Below are 11,580 nucleotides of genomic sequence, written 5' to 3' on the forward strand. Positions count from 1 at the left end.
TGTCAGTTAAAGATCGCTCGTGCATTTAACATCGATTGCGTCTCACAGAACAGAATGTTTTGAGGACACAGTCTGGTAACTTAATTAAATATTGGTAAATTGTAGCAGTTAGGCAAAAAGGATTCAAAGTGCAATGTGCATGAAATTTAGTAAATCATAATTGTGTTTTTTCTAAACAACAATATGGACGAAAATCAGATGTTTTTGAAATAACCAAACTTAGATTTGAAAGATCAAGTAAAGAAATAATCTTCCCAAACCACTCAGTGATACAGAACGTATGGCATGTTGAGAGACCCATGGCGTACAAATGATATGTTTGTATTTACACACGTGTTTTTTTCAGATGATTACACGTTTTGATTCCGAGAACACAAGGTACCAAGACCGAAGGCGATTCAATTTCAATGTATTTGCGTTGGGAAAAAGCTTTAAGCTTCAGTGACTATGTCTGTGAAAGCGTAAAGTTTGCGCCGTAATGGTAAAGCTATTAACATACTGGAACCAAAACAATACACATTTCTCATAACTACAGTCGATTTTGTGCCTGCCAAACCTCGATGCTGCCTTGACTGTCTGCTATTGTGACGACTTCATTTTTTCTTACAGTTTGGCAAGACGTCGACCTAGCCAGGGCGGATGTCTGCACAAGTGTTGTACAGATCCATAGGAGGGTTGTACATCCCCCGGGACACAAAACCACGCGCCTTGTGGTTCTGAGCAACTTTTGAGCATGTCAGGTCTTATTGACGAAGTAAAGAATAACTAGCTGCAGGCAGATTATACCTTCAACTAACCTTTGTTTGTTTGAGGAAACTTTAAGCAAGTTGGCAGCAGGCTGCGCTACTGCTACATGCAAAAACAGAGTATATAGGCATTGAGAATAGTATCAAACGGTAAAACACGAGTTTTGTTAGTGTTGGTTTGTTTTGTGTCGAAACAAGAATCAGGTGAAACATGTTATGTTTGCGAAAATGCAGACTAAATAATTTTGTTCGTTTTTATATTTTGCAAGACACGGGACAATAACATGAAAATCCTAAGACGAGCTTATTCGCTTGCTATCGCTGCACAAGTTTTTTTGGTAATTAGTTTGGACTGTTCAAAAATGCATGTCACGGGAATACCATTCTTGATTTTCGTTTTTCCAATAATCCACGCCGATATTTGATTGTAGACCTCTAATCCGAGTCAAAGTCGTTATAGTGGTAGGATTCGAGTTCGACCAATCTGCTACAGATTTTCTGTGAAACGTTTGTGTTTTGTGCACGTCTATTGCGGTTTTGCCACAACTGCAAAGTACAGTACTGTTTCGTCACAAGCTTCATTTTTCAATAACTCAACTTTAATTGGCCAAGCGCATCGAGATGTAACAAACGACGCCCTTGACATTACACAAGGGCGTTCAGGTTTTGCTACTCTTTTACAATTGTTATCGGTAAACAAAAATAGGTTCATGGTACTTAAGTACGTTTATACGTGACACATTGCAGTTGTATCTAGTATATTATATGGTTTGTTGGCTTTAATGCCTAATAATTTGGCTTAGCATTGAGTTGTAAGCCTTACCCTTGCTCGTCTTTCAGACGTGTTATAGACATGCAGTCGAGCGTAAAAGTATTTTCCGCTGCCTGCAGAACAGCTCTGCAAATTTCTATGCGCTGGCTTTTTTATACCACCCTTTTTGGCGCATGTTTTGATGTGGTTTTAACAAGCAATTTCAGCTGCCCAACTGTTTGCAAATGCTATCCATTTGACCTCTTAAACCCGATGTCACTAAAACTGTTTCGACGAAACGGAATGGTTTCTTGCCAAAGGTAGGTTTTTCAATAGATGCATTCAAAATAAGTAAACAAGACTTCGTTCAAGCAACAGGGGTGCCTAAGGTTAAGTAAGCCTCGCTCCTGGTGTATGATTTACATCAAACAATGGTAAAGACCATTGAAATTACTTTTCCTGCGTAAGTTTCCTCTGCGAATTTCATTTCATTGAAAGCTTGTGCGCTGGGCAAGAACATTTTTTTTGCCAAGTGATTGAATGTATACTCGAAATTAAGCTTTTTCTGAGCAATAAATATTTAATCCAGACATAATTTCACTCCAACGTAGTTTCTAAAGGGCATGATCCATTTCGATCAGAATCAAGATAACCTGCTTAACGATCGAGTTCTAGCTGACAAAAGGAAATATTGGCACTTATTTATGGGGTGTTCTTTAATAATGCAGTCCAAACCTTGTATTCTTTGTTAGTTTGGAACGTATTATATAATTTAGTCAAGTTATTTTTACTGTTTCCGGAATAATTGAAACTAATTGGATTTAAGTTAAACCATGGTCTCTGTATTTCATTTAAAAGTTTGAAAACGCGGGTATAAACAGGTTTGCAAGTTCAAACTAGTTTCTCGTAATAGTCACTTATCACTAGTATCAGTGAACTTGGGTGGCTCCTAGGCTCCAAAAGTATTGATAGCGATACACACACACACCATCAGTTTCTGTAGGCTTTGGATTGAGTCATACCCCGGTCCCGCGGGATTAATAGGGCTATGTGATTGTAGTTTGGAGTTATTAAGTGGATGTATAAGTACAGAGAAGCAGAGTAACAGACTTGTTTGTCGCGATATACGCCAAGTACTCTTTCTAAGACCGTGAAGATGGCGTTAATCGCATCACAATCACTTGAGCTGCGTAACAAAAACTAAAAGGTCAATTACAGTCCACAAAGCGACTTAACTTTACCACACACTTTTGAAATTTGTCATCATAGCCACATTTAATGCTATTCGGCGCACGTTAGACCACACACCTCGTAACTTTTGATTAACAAAGCATTTAATTTTTTAGGCAAGAGTTGACGGACATTCCAGTTGGTATACCACATAACATTTCTCGTCTTTACCTTTCGCACAATCTCATCACAAGTCTAGATTCCCACAGCTTTGAGAATGTAACCACCGTGTCCGTGCTTGTCCTGGCTGGAAATCTTATTTCCAGGTACGCTTGACTTTTGACATCATACCATTCCCAAGCCCTATGGCACTGGTTCTCAATTCGTTTCGGGCCATGGACCACCGGCCCAGTAAAAATAATATCGTGGACCATTTCTTTTTGGAGCAAGATTGAATGTATAATATGCAATCATCTCTAGTTTATGAACAAATTTACTGGACTTCCTGTGGTCCATGGTATTTGCCAGACCAGCATTTTCAAAGGGTTTACGAGTGTGAGACCTATAGTTAGTTACAGGGTCGATTTACTAATTGCATAACTCTATACGTGTAAACTTTGAAAATTATTATCATGATTGAATAGGTCGGAAATCAGGTCAAGTTGTAACGCCGTATGTGTAATTCTCGTCGTCGCTATATATGTTTTCATTAACATTCTTGTTTTCAACCGATTTCAAATTGGTTACAAAAAAAGTAAGTTGACTTTAATAGTTAAGAATAATTGTTAACATCAGGTCAAAACTTCCAATAAAGGCATTAGAATCTTTATATGTTTGAATACTGAACTACGTTTCTACGCAATGTCATACGTACAATATGGAACACCCGGTTTTTTTTTAATTTACAGTATCGCCAACGACACTTTCCACAACCTTTTAGACTTGGAGTACCTTGACATTAGCAACAACCAGATGCGCACCATTCCTGAACTAATGCTCTGCCGGTGGAAGCCGTTGGTGGTTCGGTCCAAAGACGGCCAAAACGCCGTACAACAGATGGAGTGCCCGGTGACACCGGCTAAAATAAACCTTCTCATGATGGACATTAGTGGAAACCCATGGCATTGCACATGTTACTTGCAACAGATGATCAAGACTTACTCGTGTCAGAGGAATATTGCGTTTCCTTGCGTTAAGTAAGTAATTACCAAACACATTAAAAGTATCTTACACAAAATGACAAACCGTTATGGTTGTGTTTCACGGATGGGTACTTTTAGATCTTTCTAATTGTTTAGCTAAATCTTCGAACAACAGGTAGTTTATATTATAGTGATCAATACAACTAAAGACCTACCTGGAATCATGAATCGAATTTCAATATTTTTTGTATCTTTGTTGTCAGTTAATTCTGATCGGGCAGTTACTGCAAATTTCGTTAACAACGCGAACAGTCGGTATAGTTCATTTTATCGTGATCAATGCAACGAAAAACCTATCTAGAATGATAAAAGGAATCCTAATACTTTGGCATCTATCGATTTTCAAAATCCACTTCGATTAGTTACCAGGTGCAAATTGTGATTTAAATACATGAAGGGGCTATAGGTGAACCGGTTAGGCCGATTTTTGCAACAGGCACGAAAACAAAAACAGTATAAAAACAAGAGATTTCCAAACAGGAATTTAAGCCAGGAAAATAGATCTCGAAATACGACAGGTGACTGCACCGTAACCTAATCAAACACGGCATAAATCGGAATAAAATCGATATCAAGATCGTCGAACGATGGTAACTGTCCAATCGACTGTGCTGATAATTAGGTATTGATGTGCGTGGCGGGTTAGAGAATCAATACCACCCCTTGCTTGTGGCGCAAAATCGTCGCGTTGGCCTTATTCACTCAAATTTTATCGCTCGCTATTATAGGAGACAAATACTATTGAAACATTTTAGCACATTTATTTTGATTTGATTTTTCTGGCGACTTTAATCAGCAAAGAATAAGGATTTTACAACCAAACGCACTTATATATATACAGTTTTTTTTTTAAGGTTTGGTTTGGGTGACCGCTAGCTACTGGCAAATTTTGGAAAACCGCTGGAGAAATGGGACCGTTTCGGTCCCCCAAAACACCTTAAAAAAACACTGTATATATATACCTTACTAATCACCTGCTTAGTTCAGCGGTTCTCAAACTGGGGTCCGCGATCCCTTAGGGGTCCGCCACGCGCTTTCAGAGGGACCGCGAGAAGCAAAACTAGTTGTACATTCGTATGTAATTTTAGACCAGTGGTTCTTAACCTGTGGGTAATTACCCCCAAAGGGGTAATTTGGCATTTTAAAAGGGGTAACATAGATTTTCTGTTATAGTTATCTTTAGATTCTTGATAATCATTATTGTAACCAGCAAACATTTTGTAATGAGGGTAAAATTTATTCAAAATTATTCAATAAAAAGTCAATCTTAATGGATTTCTCGGCGTCCTGCCACATTTTCAAAATAAAAAAGAAGTAACTTTGATGGCAAACGTTGTCATGCGCTTCTACTCTAAAAGTCTCAATGTGTTTCACTCATAACCATGCTATTTGTGATGTCATAAAACTAGAACTAGAGTCTCTCGTAAATATCTGTTTCGTATACAATTGACGGTATAGTCCAGTTAGTGATAGGCATCATAGGCGTGAGGTAGTATTTGTTTCTTTTGGCATAACTGTTCATCAAACTAATGTTGTTAGCATACGTTTTTGGAAGCACTGTTTTAACTCCAACTTTCATATGACACAATTTAAACAATTTTTATTCACATCATATCCGAAAGTTGGTCAAGTGTTGCAGCAAAAAGTTTCTGTGTCAAGCATATAGCCTTATACGTTGTACAAATTATTAAATATGCAGCACCTTGCACGCGACCAATTATGTGAGTAATTTTCTTGGCGGTGTACCAATCGCCATCTGTCGTCCCTGAGTACGTGCTTCTAAATTTGACTGAGCCCTTTATTATTTGCATTCAATTGCATTGTTGATTCAATTTGAGCCCCTGGGGCATTTCCACGTATTAAAGCACGTCCTGCAATGACTTCTGCAACGTACATGATACGCTCATTTCCACTGATTTCGATCCCTGGAGTTCCGGCGTTATTTTTTGCAATCATGCAAAGTGCGCTTCGTACCCATGTCATTAAAAAAATAAAAAAATCTGTTATTTAAACAAATCTTGGGTCTTTAAATAAAAAAGGTCAAAAACACGATGGCGCTCTAAAAACTGTTGGTTATGATACCACAAAAAACATATTTGGTTCAAAAGGCAAAAGCATAAAAATTAACAATATAATCGTGTTCAATGTTTCAATGCGCATTTAATGTAGGACTATTAAAAGGTTGTTAGTGATTTTTATTGCAATTTTCTCTTTATATAATTAAGATTCCTTCCCGTGCAAGGCGACACTTCAGCTATAGGTTATTGTGCAAGTCCGTCCAATATTAAAAAGATACCCCTGAACCGGTAAGTTTATTTACTTGCTTGCCATAATACAATTGTGATTATACAGTATTACTCTTATTCTTTAAACCTCATTGTCTGAAAGAGACAAGTATGTCACTGAAGCTAGCAACCTTTCCGTGGTTGCGTTTAAGGTTACGCATCGTCACCGCGTACCATCCATGCTTAGAAATAGTATTTTCAACCGGACAACTGTCACATTCAGAATCTAAAAAAGTGGTACAACGAAGAGGTGAGCACACTTATGTGCTATTACTGCTTACTTTTCATCAGCCGAACAAAACGCCTTTTAAAACAATATTTCCTGATACATGTTTTAGCGCGACATTTTAAGTAAAGAGTTTACGATATGAATGCGCTTTTTGCACTTGCAGTACACTTTAATTCCCTGGAAACTAGTTTAATTGTAAGCGCATAATCGATTTTCTTATAGTTATGATGAAACAATTTAAGATGAAACATTTTGTTTACAAGAAGATGTTAGCGTCCTTATTTTGTACCACCACAGCAAGTGATACGAAACCCAGTGTTTTAGGTAACAAACCATGTCCAAATAAGCCATTTATGTGCAAAAGTACGACATAAACACCGCCAGGAATGCTGTTGCGTACCACTTACGCCCTCCATCGGTTGAGAACCAATGATGTAAAATGAACTGCCATGATTTGTTGCATAGCGGTTTTGTGGCTCTCTAGCCCCCTTTGCTGTTAATTATTATTTTTTGTTTGCCTCTAGGTTGCGTGCAGAGGAGATGCAGGACTTCCCGCGGGCGCAGATGGTGAATCTGTGTCTCGAACGGAGCCCACACGTGGACGTTGTACTGCTAGTGGTCATGTTTAGTTGGATGGGAATCACTATGGGCTGCGTAATGCATTTTGTCGCTTGGAATAACCGTGAGATAGAACGACACAAATCTTACATATCTGGCCTTGAAAGGGTGAGTTTATTTTATACCATCTTGTAATGGCACAATATACAAGTATTAGGTCATATTGCATCACGAACTACGCTTGCCTGAAAGCATTGAGTTGAGTTTATATCGCTTGGTGAAGAAATCATGGCGACACAATTACACGAAAGCTATTACCGAGTGGGATATTGCTGGTTTATTTGGTCGTTCTATAACATTTTCAACTCGAAGGTCGCACGTAATGTTATCTGAAGCTATTAAGCGACTATAGGGCTTTATTGCAAAAATATTTGTTGTCAGCAACACTTTTTAACGGTGGAAAATGCAAACGTTTGTTCTGTAACTAACTCACCGTTTCCTGACAACACAACAAACTTGCGAAACGCGTGCTAGTACTTCCTGTCCAAAATTGATTTTTCTTTTTGCAGGCCCCAACAAGCACCAACAAAGCTGCTTCCGCTAAATCAAGTTCCTCTCGTTCAACGTCTCACAAGCCGTCACCCAAAAGGATGCACGAAGAGAGGAGAAATCCAGATATAGCAATAAATGGAAACATTATTGAAGATTCTCCAGGTAGACTGACTTCATTTTACACAGACTTTAAAGCATAAATTGTTTAGTAATTATTGTTACATACTTTTTGTATTTGACTTTTTTGTATTTTTTTCACAAGACACTTTGTCTTTCCCGATTCCCACCTAATTTTCAAATGGCACTATGTAGGCCAAGCGCCTGGAACATTTTGACCAAGAGCTTGCTCAAATCTTTCTTATGTTAACTTATCATTTAACCTCTTAATAACTGCTTATACAAACAGATGAAGGTAGCATGTTGAAAAATGAGGAATTAAAACATTTGATTCGTCAAACAAGTGACCAGTCTCCCATGCCATCGCCGATTTGGAAACCACGCTCAGAAAAACATCGGGTTCGACTTGCAAGTGCCTAAATCTTGAGGTTCTTTGCAAAATCGTTTGCTGAACACATGGAATGTCACTATGTCTCACCGAGTGACAAGTGGAAGGGCTGTGGTTGACGTGTTTAGTGATTGCCTTAAAAAGTATTTGCAACAATCTATTGCTTTCAAATGACCAACTATGGTACTGCGAACGAGGGATGTGATGAGACAAGCCCGTGAGCAACATGGCCAGAGAAAGAAGCCAAAACTGTTAACTAAAGGGTTTGATACAGAGAGGTTGACTTTCAAAAACGCATCTGGTAAAGGTATTTTCGTATAAAAATTAAATATCTTGTTATCATATAGAAATGATTTTGAAAACGGTTTACATGCAATACGATTTTTTAATGCATTTTACACAGTATAACCATGTATTGTTTTCATGCAGTTGTACGATATATACAGCTTCAATTTAACTAGCCATGTCACAAAACCTTGTACCTTGGATTTAAAGTATGAAACAATAAAATCCCTTTGTTGCTGCAAAAAAGATACAAATTGGATAAACATCAGCTAAGCTACTTTCGTATCTTTTAATGTGTTACTCTTTTGTACTGTAAGCCAAACTTGTTGACTGATCACGTAAACACGTATCAAATTACAACATCATTCAGTACTTGTGCCTTTAGCTGCCAAATTTTGTTGGTCATTTCGGATTCATTTTTGCAACATAATATCGTTTTTGTAACGTTTTCCCATTAAGCGTTTTGCACAAATGGTGTTTTGCAGACTTGTCAAACAGCGCAAATGTTTTTACTTTGTTACAAGCATACATCGCAAAACGAAAGAAGAATAAAGATCATATTTTTAACGTTGACAAAGATTTATACAGTAATTTCGAGTGTAAACGCTTTCGTGGCAGGAGGTAGGAAAATTCGTGTCATTTTGGAATTCTTTTTACCACTGTTTTAAAACAAGATATGCTATTGGTGACGTCACAAAAGATTAATTGTGTAATCACTACGCGAGTCAGACTTTGAAACGTCATAATTCTCATAGCTAGCCCTACACTTTTCTGATCTCTTATATAATGCGTTAAACCAAGCTAACTTTTTGTTGAACGGCATTTATGACGAAAATAAAAAACGAAATAGGTGTAGTTTGTTAGCAACATTCGACCAGTTTTGGATAATATTTGTGCTTAGAATGTGTTTCTTACTTTCAGTCTCATATTACCATCGACGTCTAGTTTGTTTAAAACTTTTGACATGATATAATGAAGGAGCAAAACGTCGGGACAAAGAGAAAGCCAGCGAACACACAATCCTGTACTTTTTGTCTTATCAAATGTTATCTCGCAATGTGGAAACACTTCTTAAAATGCACTCACGGGGTCTGCTGAAGTCCAGGTAAGAACCACTGCCTAGAGCAGTGGTTCCCAACCTTTCGTGGGCCATGGCCCCCTTAAAGTAACTTTTTGGCCTCGTGGCCCCCTTCAAGTTACCATGTAGGACCTGTGGCCCCCTTAAAATGTAGATAGTAATCTCGCGTTGGAATGCGGTATTAATTTTGGCCTTAAACAGGTCTAATAGAGTAAATGAGCGTGGTAAACCTCACTATAAACAAATAGTATGTGAATTAGTCCATTAAATTCGGGAATAAAGTTAAAGTGAAAATGACTTTTAGTGGGTGTTTCTTGTGAATCTACGCCCGTAGCCCCCCGGAACACAGCTCGTGGCCCCCCTGGGGGGCCATGGGCCCTGGTTGGGAACCACTGGCCTAGAGGTTCTATTAAGAAACACAGTAAATTTTGCAAGACAAAAAATCACGTGTATCTAGTTAATTCCTGAATGTAACACGTTAAGCTATAGCTGTATACAGGCGACTTATTACTAACACCCGATAACAACAAATATGTATAGTCGCAGTGGTGGGACTTAATTTTTTTCATATTCATAAGTCATATTTTTAAGCCGGTTCTGTTACAAAAAGTCCATTGACAGTAACCAGTAATGCTAACCGGTTCGCTAGTCTCATAAAATTTCGTCAGGCGGTTCTATAGAACCGGTGCGAATTGGCTGAATCATTGTATAGACGCGCAAAAAAAACAATCCACTTGCGTAAAATAACATGTGCAAAGGAAGTGTAACAACCCCACACCCCACGTTGAGGTGGTCTATGAAACACAGGCGATAACGAAGTGATGGGAGCAGGAAGGATATGACACATACATCAGTTCTCATCGAAACGTCTCAGCACGTTTCTGTACATTGAGACGAACCCTTCACCGGTAAAGGGTACGACAGGAAGTCAGCTCACAGCGACCTCCACCAAACGCAGGTACAGTTCCATTGGAAATATTATGGGGTAACTTGTATGATATATATTTATTTTCATTACGTCACAACAGTTCACACGTCACGAGTTGCTTCAAACCATTTGAGCACATTTTAAATTTGTATTACTTCTAAAACAAAATCTCAAGTTATCAAAATAACTCTTTCAAAAGTATTTCCCCACGTTATACCATAGTCACGACTAAACATAAATTAAACTCAAAGATTGTGTACACCGAAGTATACATGTTTTATGTAGACTTTGGCGCACACCATCGTCTCAGTTTGTTATCTGTGATGTAATAATACAGCTTTGTTCAGCATGGAGTATATCTCACACAAAATCGGGCACCATTGTCGCACATTGCAAGCAAACGGGCCACAAAAAGAAACAGAGTCGTTGAGATTTTATGTACAAGTAACGCGTCTACTCAAAACGGCTATCTCATCGATCATAGAAACAACAATTGTAAGTTACGTAACAATGGTGCTGAATTAAAACCCGTTTGTGACTGAACATTTCTTCAGCTGCGAAAAACACAGTTGTTAGTTGTTAAACAGCTGATACATGTAGAAAGAGATTAAATGTGTTTGTTTGTTAACTACGCAAAGCGAACCAAGCATTGTGAAGCTTAGCGGTCAACTATTTTGCTTTTTAACCTGGTGACGCGTTTGAAATGATAATCACGAACAATTACGCTTTGCATTTGCATGTCGCTTTTTACGTCTAATTGGGCCTTTATTTTCATCATTAAAAAACGATAATTTCGATAATTATTTTAATACCATCGATTTAGTTTTTTTATTGCTGCGCATACATTTTTAGATGGAGCCCTTATTTATCCAAAACTTCAACAAACAATTCAAAATGGTACTGAATGAGTTCAAACCAAGCTTGTATACGTTTGCAGCTATGCACAAGCGATCTTAAAACAATTTAGGAAGAACTCAACAACTATTCGTAATTTCTGCCATATCCACTGAACCAAAAGAGAAGCCTCATGTCTAGTGTTAAGCAGGTTCACAGTCGACCACAAGACTGACTTCGCCTCAAATGTGACGCAACGGGTCTGCGATGCGTTGCCAGTAGGAAGAAACTTTATTCCTGACGTCAGTATAGATGATTCACAGGCAAGAAATATACTTTCAGAATTAAAAACTGCGATAAACGTGCCGGTGACCACGTGAAAGAAATCGCTAACAATTCAAGTATTTTGCGTTGGCCCAGATAATTTGGTGAACATAGCCAATCAAAATTTGAACAG

The 11,580-nt window shown here is 38.1% G+C and overlaps 1 protein-coding gene across 2 annotated transcripts; it reads left to right on the forward strand.

The window, feature by feature from the left end:
- The first annotated feature begins 83 nt into the window (after positions 1–83).
- On the forward strand, positions 84–9,127 carry LOC145230046 (leucine-rich repeat-containing protein 3-like). Of its 2 annotated transcripts, XM_080095408.1 has the most exons (8): positions 84–278; positions 347–1,817; positions 2,844–2,993; positions 3,576–3,863; positions 6,095–6,175; positions 6,908–7,109; positions 7,511–7,655; positions 7,900–9,127. In XM_080095408.1, the coding sequence occupies exons 2-8, from the start codon at positions 1,600–1,602 to the stop codon at positions 8,028–8,030; spliced, it is 1,215 nt and encodes a 404-aa protein (XP_079951534.1). In that variant the 5' UTR covers positions 84–278; positions 347–1,599; the 3' UTR covers positions 8,031–9,127. The 2 variants fall into 2 exon arrangements, with proteins under 2 accessions (XP_079951534.1, XP_079951535.1); XM_080095409.1 differs by lacking the exon at positions 6,095–6,175 and having other exon boundaries at positions 84–1,817.
- Positions 9,128–11,580: the final 2,453 nt, after the last annotated feature.

This window comes from Phallusia mammillata, chromosome 5 (assembly GCF_965637545.1).
Source record: "Phallusia mammillata chromosome 5, kaPhaMamm4.hap1.1, whole genome shotgun sequence".
NCBI classification, from domain to species: domain Eukaryota; kingdom Metazoa; phylum Chordata; class Ascidiacea; order Phlebobranchia; family Ascidiidae; genus Phallusia; species Phallusia mammillata.

Coding starts and splice junctions, on each gene's coding strand:
- LOC145230046 (XM_080095408.1), top strand. CDS start 1,600: ATGCAGTCGAGCGTAAAAGTATTTTCCGCTGCCTGCAGAACAGCTCTG. Junction 1,818..2,843: donor GGAATGGTTTCTTGCCAAAG/GTAGGTTTTTCA, acceptor TTAATTTTTTAG/GCAAGAGTTGACGGACATTC. Junction 7,656..7,899: donor CATTATTGAAGATTCTCCAG/GTAGACTGACTT, acceptor TTATACAAACAG/ATGAAGGTAGCATGTTGAAA.